The 20,632-nt window shown below is 41.8% G+C and overlaps 1 protein-coding gene across 6 annotated transcripts in view; it reads right to left on the bottom strand.

The window, feature by feature from the left end:
• The window catches only part of NELL1 (neural EGFL like 1), a 515,249-nt gene that overhangs the window by 6,900 nt on the left and 487,717 nt on the right, over positions 1 to 20,632 (bottom strand). For all 6 annotated transcript variants that reach the window (XM_075567201.1, XM_075567205.1, XM_075567202.1 and 3 more), the window contains 3 exons: positions 18,223 to 18,416; positions 3,745 to 3,921; positions 2,926 to 3,150 (listed from right to left, as the gene is read on the bottom strand). In XM_075567201.1, coding sequence (XP_075423316.1) covers positions 2,926 to 3,150; positions 3,745 to 3,921; positions 18,223 to 18,416 — 596 coding nt within the window. The remainder of the gene's footprint in view (positions 1 to 2,925; positions 3,151 to 3,744; positions 3,922 to 18,222; positions 18,417 to 20,632) is intronic.

Raw genomic sequence — 20,632 nt, 5'->3', positions numbered from 1 at the left:
TTTCTCAAGGGGGTGCCTTTATTATAATATATATATATATATATATATATATATATATATATATATATATATATATATATATATATATATATATATATATAAAAACAAACATCACAGCTTGCACTCAATGTACTGGTTCATATAGACAGGTGCTTGTCTGGCACCCCCTTGAGAAAGGTCCTATTCCAGGACCGAAACGTCGGATTGGGTGACTTATCTTTTCTATTCAGATGCCCAATACAGTTTTTCATGATTACTGAACCGAGTGCAGTCTTTCTTTACCGGACGAAAGAATGGTAATGTTGTTTATATATATATATATATATATATATATATATATATATATATATATATATATATATATATATATATATGTATCTATCTACTATATATTTCTCAAACAGTCATATGTTTCTATGTCTGTATGTGTCTCCCTGTGTCCCTCCCTGTGTCCCTAGCGGCAATCCCATTGGACCTTGGGCCAGGCCAATGAGATTGCTCCCTTGGCCCGCCTGCCCGCCCCTGCACACCTCTCATTGGCCTGAGGCGGAGTGACGGGCCAAAGGAGAGACACACACACACACAGTCACTCACTCACTCTCCTCGGATCTGCGCCAGTCCCACTCTCCACCACCTCTCACTCCTGTCGTGTGTGTGTGTGTGTGTGTGTGTGTGTGCCCCCCTCACTGCAAACCTCCCGCCCCCCCTCACCGCAAACCTCCCGCCCCCCCTCACCGCAAACCTCCTGCCCCCCCTCACCGCAAACCCCCCGCCCCCCCTAACGGCAAACCTCCCGCCCCCCCTCACCGCAAACCTCAGCCTCCCCGGCGCCAAGCCTCCTCCACCTCACCTCTCACACACCGCCATCAAAACTCCCGCCGCCAGCAAAACTCCCGCCGCCATCAAAACTCCCGCCGCCATCAAAACTCCCGCCGCCATCAAAACTCCCGCCGCCAGCAAAACTCCCGCCGCCTGCTCACTCAGCTCTTCTCATCGTCTTACCGCCGGGAGCGCCAGCAGGCAGTTAACCCCCCCCGCGGCCGAGCCGGGAGCACCGGGGGCGCAAGGAGGTAACCTCCCCCCCCCACCACACACAACCCCCCCCGCGGCCGAGCCGGGAGCACCGGGGGCGCAAGGAGGTAACCTCCCCCCACCACACACAACCCCCCCCGCGGCCGAGCCGGGAGCACCGGGGGCGCAAGGAGGTAACCTCCCCCCCTCCACACAACCCCCCCCTCCACACATCCCCCCCCACACAACACCCCCACACACACACACAACACCCCCCCACACACACACAACCCCCCCCCCCCGCGGACGGGAGCACCGGCTGGCGCAAGGAGGTACACACACACACAGTGACACACACTGACTGACACACAGTCACACACTGACTGACACACACTGACTGACACACAGTCACACACTGACTGACACACACTGACTGACACACAGTCACACACTGACTGACACACACTGACTGAAACACAGTCACACACAGACACTCACCCACTCACCCACTCACTGCCGCACGCAAACACTGACTGACGCACACTGACTGAGGCACACACACACTGACTGCCTGACACACACTGAATGGTGCCCGCGCACACACATTGACTGATGCGCGTACACACACCCTGACTAACGCACACACCTGAGACACACATACTGACTGACGCACACACACACACCCTGACTGACGCACGCACACACACCCTGACTGACGCACGCGCACACACACCCTGACTGACGCACGCGCACACACACCCTGACTGACGCACGCGCACACACACCCTGACTGACGCACGCGCACACACAACCTGACTGACGCACGCGCACACCCTGACTGACGCACGCACACACACCCTGACTGACGCACACACACACACACCCTGACTGACGCACGCACACACACACCTTGACTGACGCACGCACACACACCTTGACTGACGCACACACACACACCCTGACTGACGCACGCACACACACACCCTGACTGACGCACGCACACACCCTGACTGACGCACGCACACACACCCTGACTGGCGCACGCACAGACACACTGACTGGCGCACACACACACACTGACTGGCGCACATACACACACTGACTGGCGCACACACACACTGACTGGCGCACACACACACACTGACTGGCGCACACACACACACTGACTGGCACACACACACACACACACTGACTGGTGCACACACACACACTGACTGGCGCACACACACACTGACAGTGTGTGTGTGTCTGTGTGTGTGTGTGTGTGTGTGTGTGTGTGTGTGTGTGCGTCACTCAGTCTGTGTGTGTGTGTTTGTGTTTCTGCGTCAGACTCACTGACGCACACGCACACACACACACACTGACTGACTGACGCACACACTGCATGAAGCTGTAAAGGGAGACAAACAGAGCTGTAAAGGAGGGAGGGGGGGGACTGGATTGATGTGAATGGGGGACAAACAGAGAGAGGGGGGTGGAGAGAGGAGACAGAGAGGAGCGGGAACATTACATCCCGGGCAACGTCGGGTCTCTCAGCTAGTATATATATATATAAGAGAGAGAGAGAGAGAGAGAATTTTTTATAACTCTGTACTCAGGACATACTTGAAAACGAGAGGAATCTCTCAATGTATTACTTCCTGGTAAAACATTTTTATAAATAAATGGTATCTATTTCCTTGTAGATGGTTTTTAACTATTTTCCATCCACCTATTTTCGGTTTGTGCCTTTTGTTTCATATATATATGTGCTGGAATTCTTCAGTTCCTTGTGGAAAGATTCAATCGAGTTTACTTACTAAGACGCATACTATCAGAGCACATGCTGGCCTTAAGTTATGAAAACAGTTGCGGTTTCCGTTGTGTTTTCTATATTGGGCTTTCTATTACACCAGTTATACATTATTATTTTACCTTGCATTTGCAGGCTGTACATGGAGAACCAACCATCGTCCATACAGAGCCGCTGAGTCGTGTAATTCCATGAGTATCTTGGCAGGTTCTTCTGATGTCATAGGTGATGTTATCCGCTAAACACGGGTCACTGACGCAACGTGGGCAGCATTCACCTTCGGAGATCGTCGTGTACTCGCAGCTCAAATCTGCGCACACCAGAGGCCAACAGTCCACTTCCCCTTCCTACGGAGTTCAAATTGGAACTTATCACACACAACACATTGGTCAGCTTCCGTTCCTATGACATCTCACACTTCTAGAGATGTGCAAACTGTTTGCAAAAGTTTTTTTTAACTCCGTGAAATGTTCAAGTTTTTTTGGGGGGGGAAAGTTACAAAAACAGCAATGTCCACCCAAATAAATATGGAGGTTCATATTACCCTTATGTGCAAGGTTACATTTGTCATGTGTGATGCAATATTTACATTTTGTTAATTTTATTTATTTCAAAAGAGAAATGTTGCCATTTTCTCAACATATTTCACCTTTTTTTTAATTGAAACAACCCACAAAATGTTTACGAAATTGCTAATTGGGATCAGTTCCAACATATCTGGTAGGTTACACTTTGACCTGGCCTGGCCGTAGGAGCTGGGAAGCCAAGACTGACTGTACATGGTCATCTACAGACCCTCACCCAAATGGTTCGTCTACAGTGCTTCATTCAGTTTGCTGCCAAAGCACTATGATCTTAACAAATGGATTCTAATGTGACATAGACTGTTTTCAACCTATTAAAACTGAAATATATATGAAAATCTCATTCTCGTGCCTTACCAGACAGCGGCACTGCTGACAGCTGTATGTCCAGTTGTCTCCACTATGGTATAGTTTATGCCCATTTTGATCCAAACACTGGCTGGTCACCCTGGTGTCACACTCTGGGCAGCAGAAGAGATCGACGCTGGGATTTTGGCAGTCACAAGCCGTCCTCCGGCAAAATATTTTCCCATCCTATTAAAATGAAGTTGACTGAAGTTAAAAAAAAACAAAAAAAACTTGTATGCTATCAAATTAAATGTGTTAAAGCGGCAATCCAAGTGCTTATCCCAACATTTTTTTTTTTTAACACGGGATTTAAGCAGGGGTTCTCCAGAGATGAACCCTATTCATTTCATCTCTACGGACCTCCTGCTTCCAGAGATACTTACCTCTGTAGGGGGTGACGGTAGCCATTCTGGCTTAGCTTGCTGGCATTGCAGGGATAAAGTAATGGCTTCTTTTTTTAAATATCCAGGTTCCTGCTGGCCAATAGGAAGCCGTGACGCCATCAGGTTCGGGAGCTTTAAACCCCAGCTAGTTCAGCCGGAGCGTCTACCGGCACCCCCTTCGGAGGTAAGTATATCCGGAAGCAAGGGGTCTCTGGAGTTGAACCCCATTCATTTCAGATCCGGAGACCCCCTGCTTCAATCCAATGTAAAAAAAAAAAAATAGAGCCAGAGTTCCAATTTGCTAGTATACAGAACATGGCACGTTGCCCCTACTTTCAAGCCATCAAGTGCAGTAGGACCAATTTCTAGGAGGAAACTAGAATCTTAAATTTCTAAGTGGAAACTAGAATCTTCCATATCAACGTGCAAGACTCCAAGCCACCCCTAGTCTTAGTCATAGCAAATTAATTTCAAACATAGGTCAATGCACTTAGTTTGTATATGAATTGATATTCCTTGGTTAACACACAAAGCAAAATATACTGGACACCTAACAAGCTCCTATTGAACCCCCAAAATAACCACAACATATATATAAGCATATGAGTGTCACAGAGGAGTGCTACTGAGCATGGCAATATATATTTAAAACCAGAGACAGCACATAAAAAACACAGACAAAGCTCAGTTTTAGCACATCCAGTGAAAATCATACACGGTACAGTGCCTAAATATATATGTATAAATATCTATTAAGTAAAATGGTCTTTTAGTTTGACATTTTTGGCCAAAATTGTTGTAAGCCCCTGAGCCAACGTCACGGCAGACCACAATTCAGGGGTCCCTAACGCTAATATAAATTCTTAATAACCTGTGTAATAACAGGAAGAATGATTTATAGTAAATCTGTCAATATTAGTTGCAAAGTTCTAAGTCTGATTGAAGCCTTTATTAACCTGTGCATTACCAGGAAAAGCACTCTGAATTAGAGTTGTCACAACCATCCTGCAAGCAAACAAGTTCCCCTGTGTGGAAGCTGCTATGGAGTGAGCCCTTAACCATTTAAATGTGGGAGGGGGTGAGCTTAAATTAAGTAGGAGGTTGCCAACCTCCAATCAGCCAGGACTAGCTGAAACACAATTGTAAAATATACTGGACACCTAACAAGCTCCTATTGAACCCCGTGTATGATTTTCACTGGATGTGCTAAAACTGAGCTTTGTCTGTGTTTTTTATGTGCTGTCTCTGGTTTTAACACACAAAGCGCCAGATCCACAAAGCTCTGTTAAATCCGGACTCAAAACATCACGTTACCTAAATCGGGAACATACGTTATTTTCCCTGAGGTTAATATATATCCGCAAAGCTAATTATATGCACAAAGACAACGTTTGTCTCATTAGCATAGGCATAACACCACGGTATTGTAGCCTGTCCTTGTGATATTTTCTAATAACGTGGTGTTAACTATATCTTATCTTTACTCCAATCCAGACCTATTAATAAAGTAAAAAATAAAGAAAAACTATAAATAGGTGTTTAACTAAAGTTAAGTACAGGGAAATAACGCTGTAATTTACGTTATATTATTTAACGCATGCCTAACTGGTGGTACACCCATCCAAGCCCCGTAAAAGTCAAATTACAAGGTACGGATGCGAGTAACAATAAAATTAGGTATCGCCTACTGTAATAAAAGTATTGTTAGGTACTATGCAGCAATATTGTGGATATATATATATATATTTATATACAATAAAACAACAAATTTGCATGTAAATATCACTACAGTTAATGCAATGTTCTTTCCAGGAGCAAACACAACTTAATGTTACATCAGAGGCCAATAACGCAATGTAAAGTTAGGTTAAAGACATTGCATTAAGTGACTTAACGGAGGTTTGTGGATCTGGGACAAAATGTGTGTGATTCATTGTCCCAAATAATAGGTTTGGTTATTTTCCATTATGGAACTTTGCAGCTGTAACATTCACGAGTCTCATACTCCGACACTGGGTTTCCACAAATCTATGATACCCTGCTTCCCCATTAAATCATTAGGGGGGGGGATAGCATGATTCTCTGTTAACACTTTGAAGATTTTCCCATCTGAAATTTCTTTCCATTTCATTCATTCCCCCCCCCAAAAAGTGGAGTTAGAACAAGCTGCAGGGCAAACACAAAGTGAACCAATTTCACATCTCATCAATTATGTGAATGAAATCTGTAAGTAGCTTCCTCTTTCTAAAACCTGTCACAGCAATACTTTGCTTCACACTGTCTCTGGAATAACAGTGTAGAAAATAATTTTCAATAACCCAACACTGTACAGGTGGCCATATCAATTTAAAAGGAACACTTCATTAAAACCTCAGAGACAGCTGTCAGAGTAACTTCCTATACACCAAGAGCTAAGCAGCAAAAGTCAACTCTTCATCTTAAATTATTTCTTGTTATGCGCTAGTTTCCAACTTACCTTTACTTAGATATATCGCAGGCTTCAATCCTGCCTGAGAAATATTGATTCAGGTTTAAGGGGAATATTGTAGAACAGTTTAAGTATGAAAGCTATTTTGGGGGTGGCTATCAGCTCCTTAATACTTTTAATGCTTGAAGAAACTCCACTGCATTTGTTTGCCACATCAATATATATTAACATCACATTTGTAGAAATGAGTGCGTCAAGACATACAATAGGGCAACTTTTTAATAAAGGTATAAGTATACGAAGCTTTGACAGTTCAAACCTGGGATGTGGTTAGTGCAAGGAATGTATTCGTCTGTCTTTATACTGTACTGTATCCTATTTCCTGGCTTACTTGTATCCATTTCAGAAACCACTAGCCTGCTCCTGTTAAGCTTTCATAAACCATTTCAAAGGACGCCTTCTCCAATATGACAAAGCTATTGACGCTAAATGCAAATGTCGTCTTGATCCACATAAGAGCCATTATAACTCTGTGAATATAAGTCAGTTCACAAGGGACCTTGCTCTGAATCCAAAGTACAGTATGAACTTAAACAGAACCAATAAGGCACTTGTTTGAGTTAAAGTACAACAAAATGAATTAATCAGAAATGAATAAAACAAAACTAACATTTTCTATTTATGTGTATATATTTATGTAAATACACATTTGTATATTAACTCACATATATGTATTCTGATATCAGGAGTTGCCAACTGAATATCCAGTGTTCAGGCTCTTTTTCTGCAGAGTGTACAGCAGCACGGATATATTGTAGACATATAAATTAATGCAATGGCACGTGGGTGACACAGAACAGAGGTGGTATTCTGTGTTTCAATTGTGTGCTCATGATTAATTCCCAGCCCCTTTAAGGTAAAATATGTTTACGTTAAATGGTTGGCAGTGCATACAAGTTTGGATTGTCTGCATGGCGTCATTATTAGTCCCCCTTTTTTCATTCCTGACACTCCTTGAATTGGTGTGAATTGGAAAACCCCCCGGGGGTGAATCTGTACCATGTGGTAACTTAGCCTTTCTGCGGGTGGTTGGGTTGAATAAGGTCAAAACCAAATCAAAATCACAGCAGTCGTTAGCTGGTACATTCCGTCAGATTACACTACATTTTGTACACAATCAATTAGTACTTTATCTGCAGTATTCACAGCTATAATGATTCTGCAGATACTACATATCATTACAAATTCTGCAAGTACCAACAGGTGCAAACATTTCCTTCACATGTAAACAAAAAGTAACATAACAACAACACTTTTAATTTGGAAAGAAAACCAACAAAAAAAGAGTGGCGTCAAACAACCAAGTGTTGATAAACTGCTAGATGCAGGGCTCAGTAATTCATTAAAATGCAATGGTGCTTGAATTATAATGAATCAGGTCTGAACAGTCTGCCTGGTACAGTTAGGGAGGCTCCCTCTTTGGAAATCTATAAAAACAAGCCCTACCTGTTTACCCAGGCATTTAATGAATTAACCACAACCTGTCCGGCATTTAATAGCTACAGTACCGTCCCGTTATGTATTGTATCTTTCTTTGCCTTTGGTCTTGTTTCTAAGAATGTTTTCCCTTTTTGTAACTGGGATGTACTTTGAGTCCCATTGGGAGCAAAGCACTATATAAAGTTATTATTTTTTACAAAGAAGTCTAAAATGCATGTACATAAAGTTAAAAGCAAGATCGGTGTGATCAACATCTAAGACCCTGGTTTTGCCCTAACCTACCATTGATGATATGGTGGAATATAAGGGCGGTATTGTCATTTGTTTAAAAAGCTAAATTAACAACTCTATCATTGGAACGTCTAGCACGATAAATCCTAAAGGGGATTAGAAATGGCTTGCTCATTGGCTTCCAACCACCAGACAATGAATCAGTATAAATTCCTTGACTATTCTGAGACGTGGCAGCATAGAATGTTGGCAGTTAAAAATAGTGCTCCTTAATGGTACTATAATAAAGACAGTAGTAATACAGAAACGACATACAGAATTGCATGTGTGTGTTTTGGGGGTGATTTTGTTTTGATATATAGGTTATCATGTGGATTGTGAAAGTTTTATACAGAGGAATGTTTGATAATTGTATTTACCTGGTCTCAGAAGTTGAACCAAGTCCAAGTATATTGCGGTTTACCTTGTCTACGTCACTTTTTCATTCATTTTTATAGTCTTTTTTTTAAAAATTTAAATATAATAGTAATTTATGTAATTCCTCATATTCTAGCACTTTGCTGCATGTACTTTAATGGGACTTGATTGTATTTGACTACATTTGGGTCCTGTTACGTGGCCGTACTGAGTAATAGATAGTAATGCTGCACAGCAAGAAAAATAAGGTAAAGATACAGCTCAACCCCGTTATAGCGCGATCCACTACAACGCGAATTCGCTTATAACGCGGTCTGAGCATGGCATGGAATTGAAAGCCTCCATGAAAGCCTTACCTACATCTCAAATCCTCTATTTTGCCGCCTTACGCTCTCCTCTTCCAGCTGTCCTGTCCACGTGCTCATCTCTCTCCTCTTCCTGCTGTCCACGTGCACTTCTCTCTGCCCGTCGCGTGCCATCGTTTTTTTTTTTTGCAAACATTCAATTCAATGCTTTATTGACTACCAGACATAGACACACAATTAAACATTAATACATTTTGTACAAAACACATGCAGGGATTGAACTCGGGACCTTCTGATACCAATGCCTTGCCTCTTACCTCTACACCATAGGCTTGGTGTGACAAGACAGAACCTATAAATATATTTATCCGCTACAACACATTGCCACAGGGTACATGTCGATGTTAAATCTTAAGTTTATGTCTAGATGTCTATGACATCACACAGCTTCTGTGGTGCAGAGGTAGAACTCTTAACCAACATATGAAAGGGTCCTGGGTTCAATTCCTATGTGATATAGTTTATTATAATTATTATTTTAATTATATTGTATAATTTATAAATATATAATTATTTATTATTCTTTATTAAGTAATAATTATTTATTAATAATGATGTATTAATAATAATTCTTTATTAATAATTCTTTATTACTAATTTGTTATTAATAATTCTTTATGATTAATTATGTATTAATAAGTATGAGTGTGAGTGTGATTAATAAGTGTGTCTATGTCTGGTAGTCAATAAAGCATTGAATTGAATGTTTGAAAAAAAAAAAAACGATGGCACGCGACGGACGGGCAGAGAGATGAGCAGAGAGATATGAGCACGTGGACAGAAGGAAGAGGAGAGCACTTGTAAGGCGGCAAAATGGACCTTCAGTGAGGTCACTTGAAAAAGACCTCTTAGAAGGTTGAAACGTCGTGCTGTTCTGACACAATAAATTCTATGGAAAATCCGCAGTGCCTTGGATCATCTATTCTCACGTGGTTGTACTGGACATACAGTATTTATTCAGCATCCAGTTATCCACCTATCCATGTTTCTATGTAAGAATACACAAGGATGTGCGGCCTCTGGTGAGGTGCAAATCTGGCAAGATTCGCTTCTCTGCAGTTTCAAGCTCTGTACTTTCCCAAAGTTTGCAAAACCTGCCGATATTTTGCTAGAACTCTTGGAGAGAAAAGATCTATCTAAACAGCCCAAATCATACAAGATATAACTTTTTCCAAGTGTCGAAAAAGCAGCCCCACGACTTAAAAGTTTTTTTTTTTTAATTTTTTTTATGCAAGATTGATCGAATTGCAAAAGTAATTTAAGTTAATCAAACCTGCAATTCCCTTCATCGTTTTAGCGTTAAGCAAACTTCGTGTGAACTTTTGGATCTAAAGCAAACTTTGTTGCGGCGCGAAAAAGGGCGACATTTTCAACGTTCGCTTGGGCCTAAAGTTTGCTCATCTCTAATAGGCAGACGTTCACTTCACAGTGACTGCGTCCTTACTGTTTTCATGGCACTGGTTGTCTGTAACGCAACCCCTCTGGTGCTAGCATATCTATAGAAAAAAGAGATACAGCAGCACTCCTCCAGGAACCACCAACACAAATTGTCAAAGACACGAATACTTATTCATTGCAAGCAGCAGCAGAAACACAACCTCGTCGGTCCTGAAACGTTGTGTTTCTCTAGTCTGCAATAATGAAGCATTCATGTTGTTGATGGGCTATGTTTTCGAGTGGGGACGTCCTGCTCTTGCTTCAACTTTTCTTTATAACCCAAAGTAGAATGTAGTTTACAAAACGTAAAAAACGTTGCAATCTGAGAAGCACACAAATGTCTATACGCCTAATGAACCAATGCTTGTCGCTAATGCTTCCTGGTGGGAGAACATCTTTCCTAAACTAGTGAAACAAAAACCTACTATTCTTAACAAGCAAATTATACTGCAGGTGTTTCTACGGTAATGCACATAACATTAGCATATTACATTTAATTCTGGGAGTGATTATAGTTCCTCATTGCTACAACAACTGTGCATGCATACACAGCTAAGCAGACGAGTCATTGTAAAACGTATTCAAAACTTGTACTTAAAGCAACAATTTCCCCTTAACCCTACATGAGTTTAACTGACATAATGTATTAGTATCCTGTCCTTCACTTTAAAAAAATAAATAACAATTGTTTTCAGTGTAAGAAATCATGTTTTTTTTAATCTCCAGACTGCACTGGGCCCGGGGCTCTAATTTGACCTCCTACACTCGTAATATTTAAACGTTAAAAGTGTATAAACTGAACAGAGCCTTGGATTAAAAAAAAAAAAAAAACCTGAAAAGGGCAAGAAGAGGTCTCTTAAAGTGGCATAAAAAAAAAGGTGATCAGCTCGGCCTAGTGCTTTAACTGGAGAAAAACATAGTTCTAATTTGCGAGATGGGCAAGATTATTTGGCAAATGGAAAACATCCGTCCCAAGTCTACGGTGGGTATTTAAAGGAGCAGTTCCACCAGCGGGTCTCCGGAGCTGAACCGCATTCATTTCACCTCCGGGGGACCTCCTGCATGGACAACAAAATGCCCTTCAAAATCCTAGTGGACCACGGGATTTAAATACCAGGAAGTAACCTGCAGCCCCTTCCCTGGTACAGATCTCGGGAACCAGGGCATCCATGGATATTCCCACATATATATATATTAAAAAAAAAAAGAGGGGGGCGAGCAAGGAGAGTATCGCCCCCTTAGCATAAGCATGCGAATTGAGTAACACTGCAGGCATACATTGATGTGTAGAAAAGCTCGATTGAACCTGTTGCCATGCGTTGCAGGTCTCTGGCAGCGGAGGGTTTAAAACTAGTGCTTCAGTTAATAAGTGTGGCTGACTAAGTAGGTCCCTTCAGGAGGCGCTGATCCAGTTCTCTCTCAAAATAACCCCTGCGGAGCTTTGTCATAGACATAGGAGGATACTTTCCGATATCTGAGATCCCACAGTTCTGTGCGAGGCGCACAGAGCCATTTTGCTCTATGCACACTGCATCATGCATTATGATGGAAATGTCAATGAATTATTCATGTTAATGTATTGCGAAAACGGAATGTTTTTAATTTGGTTTAAAGTTCATGAATTGATTATGAATAATGTTTCTTTGTCTTTTCCAGTTAGTTTCACTGGGAACTATGTTACTGTACAGTTCTGCATTAAAGAGACGATACCACTATAACATTGAAATGAACAGACACACAATACCAGCAAGCTCTAACCCCAAAACCCAGCATATATATATATATATATATATATATATATAGCAAATATTCCTATATGTTCATTTGCATTTCTTTCACCATTATCACCCAGCACACAGCACTTCCACTGCAGCAAGGGATTCTGGGAAATGACATGTAAATGAGCACACAGTGCCACCTTTTATCTCAAACTCATATTACAGAGCAACCCTTAAACCAATGTATGCTGCTTTAAACACAGCTTTCAAGCAAAGGCTGGGGTAAGATGCATAGCCAGTAAAGCCCCTCACAGACATGTTTCAACCTTGATGGGTATCATCAGTGTGAGGTTGGTTGCTGGCTCTGCTGGTTTGAGATTAAGAGTTGGTATTGCCCACACTTATTAAAGCTGCAGTTCAGGCTTTTTTTTTTTTTTTAAATGTATAGTTCCTTTTTTTACTTCAATAGTTTCATGTGGGCAATCTCTACTTACCTAAAGAACTGCATAGCTGCTGGTCAATTCGTTCTCCGTCTATTGATCGGCAAAGTTTGGCGACATCTTTAAATATGGGGAATATATTTCCTCTGTTTCTGTCACTCAGTGGAAGCTCATGAATATTCATGAGCACTCCTGCACTGACATGTGCAAGAGGGAGGGCAGGGCTCACAAAGGGTTGCGCCAGGGCTTGTGACAGGACATGAAGGGGCAGTGCCTTAGTAAATGGTTGTTAAAATAGAATACAAGAAAATTGGTCTTTCAAAGTTGTTTTTTTTAAAAACAGAAAATGCTAAAAGTATTTTTTCTTACTAAAGAACTGATTTATTAAAAAAAACACACATGCAGGATATTGCCTGAACTGCAGCTTTAAGGTTATGGTGGGTAAAAAAAGTAACAAAAACCCTCCACAGTAAAGCATATAGCAACTGTAAATATTCCTGTATGTTCATTTGCATTTCTTAGACAGGTCTGCAACCCTGTCTTTCACCATTATCACCCAGCACACAGCACTTCCAATGCAGCAAGGGATTCTGGGAAATGACATGCAAATGAGCACACAGTGCCACCTTTTATCTCAAGATCCTATTACAGAGCAACCCTTAAGCCACTGTATGCTGCTTTAAACACAGCTTTTAAGCAAAGGCTGGGGTAAGATGCAAAGCCAGCAAACCCACTCACAGACATGTTTCAACCTTGATGGGTATCATCAGTGTGAGGTTGGTTGCTGGCTCTGCTGGTTTGAGATTAAGAGTAGGTATTCACCACACTTATTAAGATTATGGTGGGTAAAAAAAGTGACAAAAACCCTCCACAGTAAAGCATATAGCAACTGTAAATATTCCTGTATGTTCATTTGCATGTCTTAGACAAGTCTGTAACCCTGTCTTTCACCATTATCACCCAGCACACAGCACTGTATTACAGAGCAACCCTTAAGCCAATGTATGCTGCTTTAAACACAGCTTTTAAAGCTCTGTAATAGGAGCTTGAGATAAAAGGTAGCACTGTGAGCTCATTTGCATGTCATTTCCCAGAATCCCTTGCTGCAGTGGAAGTGCTGTGTGCTGTATTTGTCATCATAACTCTGTGCCCAGGACATTCTTGAAAACGAGAGGTAACTCTCCGTGCATTACTTCCTGGCAAAACATTTTATCAATTGCTCAGCAATGTGTTGCAGTCCAATTGTTAAACAGGTAAAACATTTTATAAACAAATTAAAACAGTTAATCTCGCATCCCGGACTTTGACACAAGAGGTATCAATACTTAATAAGGGTCCTGGTTTCATGCTGTATAAGGAAATGTTTTGCCCTTGATATTGATTCTTTCCGGAGGGGGAGGGGGGGTGGGGCTTAGGAACCTTTGGCGCAAAGCCTTTGAGGAAACAGACACGTCAGGCAACGTAACGCATCACCCTCTCGAGAACCCCATGACATAGAAACTTGACGACAGAGAAGAACCACTTTGCCCGCCTACAAATTGTACATTCTGCTTGGTCCTTGGCTTTCTGTCATATTTGGTATAGCCGTCTGTCTAACCCAAGCATTTATGAACTCCTTTGCTCTACTAGTCTCTACCACCTCTGCTGGGAGTCTATTCCACATACCCACCACCCTTTCTGTGAAGAACTACAGTACTTCCTCACATTACCCCTAAGTCTGCCACCCCCAAGGTGGAAACATAGAATTTGGCATCTGAAGGACAGACTGGTGAGGATGCCTCAGTTAGTAGACGTAAATAATTGCAGACCTAAAAGTAGATTTTGTTCTCCCTAAAATAATCAGGCTGTGAAAACATTTAGTAATCCGGCAACTAAAGACATTGTGCGCTTAGATTGGTCCGCTTGTGACATACTGAAATTTGAGTAAAGAGGTTAAAACGAGTTATTAAGAGCCTTACTGAGGATCCCTCAATAGTCATCAAACCTGCTGACAAGGGTGAGGCTATACTGTAATACTTGGTAGCAAATACAGTACTGTATGCGGCAAAAGGACTGTTGTAGCTTTCTAATAATAAATACTCTGGAGTACTATTTGGCGACCCCACAGAGTCCTTTAAAAAGCAAATTGATTACTTAATTTTAAAGACACGCCATTAGGGAGTTATTTCTAATAAAATCAAGTATTTCCTTATTACGAAATTTCCCCTGATTCTCCTATTCTACCATCTGCCAGAAATACACTGAGATCTTTTAAAGCCTCCCGTATGCCCTATGGGTTCTGGCACTAATTCCACCTTTCAAGCACTGTCTATTTATGTAGATGGCTACCATCAACCAGTACAAAATCATTCTTAAAGAAATGCCTCAGACTTTTTGAAAATATTACAGACATTCATTGGGATAATTTACTTTGCACACTAGATTAGCCTGTACACCAGTACCGCATATGTGGAGGATTTTAACATTGTTAGTAAAGCACTGGTACTCTCAGTTTGGACAACCCCTTAAAATTGTTATCGCTGGAACTACTTACCTTTATCTTAACAAATAACTATTTTGGTATTGACAAGTATTTATTTTTCTACTGGTTCAGGGAATGATGATGGAGCCAATGTGGCGCCTTCACATGTAAACCTTTTCATGGAGCTTTTTAGCACTGTTTTGTGTACAGTTCTCTCATGCACACACAACATGTACTAGCATGATACCAGCACATAGAGGATATTTTCCTGCTATTGAGTGGGAGCCAGAAACTTCTGACAGAATGAATGTGTGTTGTTACTAAATAACAGCCTTGAAACAATTACATATACCAATAAAAGTAAGAGATTCCATAGTTGTTTGAAATCAATAGGATTAAGGGATGTTAGAATGCTGATATGTTTTTACACCTCTGGAAAGCCCTTCCCATTCCTCCATACCTAACTAGCACTCACTCTATCCACCATTAAGACCCACCTTAAAACACCCCTGCTTAACGAAGCATATGAGTAGCTCCGCGGCTAACACTATACATCTGATACATAAAGCTTGGCCCCCTGCAGATGTACTTACCAGTATGCCCTCCTACTGTATCTGTATGTTCCACCTACCAATTAGATTGTAAGCTCTTCAGAGCAGGGACTCCTTTTCCTAAATGTTACTTTAATGTCTAAAGCACTTATTCCCATGATCTGTTATTTATATTATTTGTTATTTACATGTTTGTCACGTGTATTACTACTGTGAAGCGCTATGTACATTAATGGCGCTATATAAATAAACACATGCATACATACATACTTAAAGAGGGGACTTTCTGTAAAAGGAGCTTTTAAAATTCTGGAAGCTAGGGGAGTGTGTGATGGTGCATGGCAGGAAATTGTAGAGAGAGGGTGCAGAACGGGAGAAGTCGCGTAGGTGGCAGAGAGAGGAGATTTTGCTGTGATTATATTATAGTATGCCTTGCAGCACAAACAATATATTTGGTCTTTGGCATTGTTTAATGTGACATAACCCCATTCTTTGCTTTTGAAGTCATTTGGGTGTCTTCGTTTTTTAAAGAGCAGTAAATAAATGTCTAAATGATGTATGTTATGTAGCACTGTGAACACAAAAGGAGGTAAATCGACAATCCACCGGTTGTAAGAAGTGGAAAACAAATGCACAAGTCCTGCGCTCCTCCCTCACCCACCCAGTCACTGCCTCTCAAAATCACCCACCCACCCACTGCTTCCCTACCACCCAGTCACTGCCTGCCTCCCTCCCACCCACACAGTCCCTGCCTCCCTCCCACACAGTCCCTGCCCCTCCCACACACCGCCTCCCACCCAGTCACAGCCTCTCTCCCACCCACTGCCTCCCTACCACCCACCCAGTCACTGACAAGTCACTGCCTCCCACCCATCCAGTCAATGCCAAGTCACTGCTGCCTCCCACCTCCCACTGCCTCCCTAAGGTCACTGCCTCCCTCCAACCACCCACTCACTGCCTACCAAGGTCACTGCTCCCACCCACCCAGTCACTGCCTAACCCAGTCACTGCCTCCCACCCACCCAGTCACTACCTAACCCAGTCACTGCCTAGTCACTGCCTCCAAAGTCACTGCCTCCCCCCCAAAGTCACTTCCTCCCTCCCAAAGTCACTGCCTCCCTCCCAAAGTCACTGCCTCCCTAAAATCACTGCCACCCTAAAGTTACTGCCACCCTCCCACCAACCCAGTCACTGCCTCCCGCCCAGTCACTGCCTAACCCAGTCACTACCTAACACCCACCCACCGCCTATCTCCCACCCACCCACCGCCTCCCAATGTCACGGCCTCCCACACCCAGTCACTGTCTCCCACCCACCCAGTCACCAAGGGGGGGAAATTGGAGCAGTGAAGGGGAGGGTGAGCTGTGAAAGGGGGGGGGGGAAATCGGAAAGGTGAAAGCGGGGGGGGGGGAGGGGGTGAACGCAGCTGTTAAGGGGGGGAGCGGCAAAATTAAATCCCCAGTGGGTATATCAGCTAGTGGAAAATAAATACACTAATGCATTGCGACCTCCCAAATTGCCTTTAAATTTATTACAGTGAAATTCTACATTTTGATCCTAAGTCTAACAATAGCAGAGCCATTTAGCTGCATCTTTTGATCAAAAAAATGATTCAAGCCTGCTAACCCCGTCCAGGTGAACTCCATTTCAGAAATGACTTATCAGTATACTTCTGATTTTAAATAGATTTAATGACCTTTAATATTTAAATTGAACACATTTACAAATGCTGAATAGGTCTGGGGACATGCAATAAAATATCACTTCTATTTTCTTCAAGTGGACTGTACTTTTACAATTACTGTAGATATGTTCAGGCAAATCAGTCTACAGGAAAGCAATTTAGCAAAGAGTATTCTTACAATACTACTTCTAGCATTAAACTTTTCATTGCTTGAGGGTCAGCCATCAATTGCTCTGCAATGCATAGACGACCTCTTAAGTACTCAAATGTTTAAAAGCAGAACTGCTTTGAAAATTATTAGGTCGAGACTGGTACATGCCACTTGGAACTCTACAGTATTTCAAGTGTACTCAACTGTTTGTCATTGCAGAGAACTGTGTGTGTATAGGCAAATATGTTTTATCCAGTGGTCCATCCTTGGTAGCTTCCATTCAACTCCTCCACCACTCCAGTATACAGTACATACTGTCTGTAAACTTACAATATCTTTTCTCTATAATAGAAAGCACCATATTTCAATGGAAGCGACATTTAGACTGGGCACTGGCAAAAACAAGTAATATCTCTGCATATGGTGCTCCTACATTGTCCTTCATGGCTGTGAAGGGATGTTTTTTTAACAATAAAGGAAAGTTGTTTCAGCCTCAGTACAGACAGTTTTATACAATATGTATGCCCTAAGTAAAGAGAGGGAGAGATCTCCAAGTATATCCATTCTGAAGTGTAGGGTTTTGCCAACACAAAATTAGTGGTACTCCGTGTTCATGAATAAAAAGCAGCGCTATCCATCAAACGGATCACTGGGTTTAACATGGTGTAGTCAATATGAATGTGAGGTCACCCCGGTATCCCAGAGTACTCGTATAACTGACCTTGCATGAACATACAGAGCACCTGTCTTCTTTGAGAGTCCACACCTGCCCATTTCGCTTTAGTCCCCCTTCATGAGGACAGTCGCCGGTGCAGGACGGCCCGGAAGGACAAAGGCAATCAAAACCGCCTTCCAGGTTCACGCACGCCGAATCATTCCAACAGGTGTGTGTTCTTAAGGCACATTCGTCTATGTCTATGAAAAGAAGAGGAAGAACGTAGGACGTTAGACACAGCAATGATCATTTATTTTACATGAACCCAGCAGCAAACACTTCGACATGCTTCTACTGAAATATCCATGCAATCCTATAGTGAGATGTAAGGTAAGTGACGTTAGCAGTCTGCTTATGGTGAGTGAGCAAAAGGTGAATTTGACTGTTTTGGTTGCAACACAGAACTAAATATTCTGAGTGTCTAAGTGAACTTTAGGCTGTGTTTTGTGATGTCATCTTTAAGTGACTTGGCCTGTTATTAATTACTCCTAAGTCTGATGGCGAGTGATGCCTCAAGTTGGTTGAGTTTTACAAGATGAGCATAAAAAATATTTAGTGCATGTGCAGCTGCATCTGAGCAGTTATATACATATAAGATTCTGGGTTTGATCAATTCCTGCTCTTATGTTTGTTACAGATTATATTACATTTTTTCAAGGTTCATCTTTCATTGAATCAGTGACCTGACCAATGAGTTGGTTCGTGCACCTTAAAAAAAAACAAAAAACAAAAAAATCTGGACTGTTAGCAAAGGATTATTTTAATGTACTGTAATGTACTTCGAGTAATGAAAAACTTGCTAGAAGCCTAATGTTACATACAAATAAAACCTCAAGGGAATTGTTCAACCTTTCTCTGTAGCGCATTGCTTTCAATACATTCCTGGCACCTCTGGCAGCAGAGGCCTAAATGTCATGTGTTGAAACATATTGTGTGTGTATATATATATATATATATATATATATATATATATGTATATATATATATATATATATATATATATATATATATATATATATATATATATATATATATATATGGAAAGAGGGGAGGGGGGGGTGGCTAGAGAGCGCACAGCCAGTCCGTGTAGTAAATATAAAAAATTATTTGTATTCACAATGTGGCAGGTTAAGTAACGCATGTACAGTACAACAATGCTCATTTAAAAGCACATTCGACAATGACACTCAACCTGTCTGTCCAGTATCGAACCGGATTGTCCAGTATTTGGACACTGTCCATTAAAAAATGAGGTAATACTGGACATTACGGTATTACATCTCTGGACATAGTGACCTGACTGACTTGGGGGTCCGCGGGATTTCCCTAAGTGGGGAGAGAGTAGGGCTGTTGCTTCTTCCATCCCGATTGGCTGCATTTACCCAGCAGCAGGCAATCAGGAGGAGATGTCAAGAGCCTTGGGGTGGGGACAAGGGGAGGAGGAAACAGCATGGAGCTGTGGGAGGCGGGGTGTGTGTCTCCAGAACGTCGCACCTATCATCATTGTGTCCAGTTTTTTTGGAGATGCCACCTGGCAACACTATGTCTGTCGCATAGCCAGAACGCCACCGCTCTGCAGCAAACGACCAGATCAGCTGCTCTGTGCAGGTACATCCAACGTGACAACCATCAGGAGAGTACCAAACACCCGTATCAAACACAGACACTACTACTCACAATGGAGAGGCGTAAGTGGCGTTCTGGCTATGCGCCGGACATGCTGAGTGTCATTGTTGAATGTGCTTTTAAATGAGCATTTTTGGACATGCTTTACTTCCACATTGTGAATACAAAGGATTTTTTATATTTACTACACTCTCTTTTTCCCCCTTTCCTTTATATTTCTGTTGCGGAGACGACTACGCTGCGACGCAGCAGACAAGGAGTGAACTTACACCATGCACTAATTTGTTTTTTTATTTTATTTAAATTTACCTACATTGGGGTGGCACTAGTATTTTTACTTATCACGTCTGTTCACCTTGTGATCAATCATTTTCGCAGACATTGAATTGGGGGATTCACTTGGATCACTTATTGTGTGTCACTTTGCCAGATTAAGTCTAGAAATAATTGCACTTACTTGCTATGCACTTCACATGATATACACAGTCCTATCCAATAGAGCGCAAGTATTTTCTCCATATACATATATACATACATATATACATATATACACACATATATATATATATATATACACCGTGTTCGACAAACCTATACATTTGCTCGCCCCGGGCGAGTGGATTTAACCCCCGGGCCAGTAAATATTGGGCCAAGCAGCACACGTTTGGTACTAGGTGGCGAGTAGATTTTTTGGTGATTTGTCAACCACTGTATATACACATATACATATATATATACACATATATATATATATATATATATACACATATATATATATATATATATATAT

This window comes from Ascaphus truei, chromosome 12 (assembly GCF_040206685.1).
Source record: "Ascaphus truei isolate aAscTru1 chromosome 12, aAscTru1.hap1, whole genome shotgun sequence".
Classification (NCBI taxonomy): Eukaryota; Metazoa; Chordata; class Amphibia; order Anura; family Ascaphidae; genus Ascaphus; species Ascaphus truei.
The sequence above is the reverse complement of the archived record's forward strand: the minus strand, read 5'-3'. Positions and strand labels throughout refer to the sequence as shown.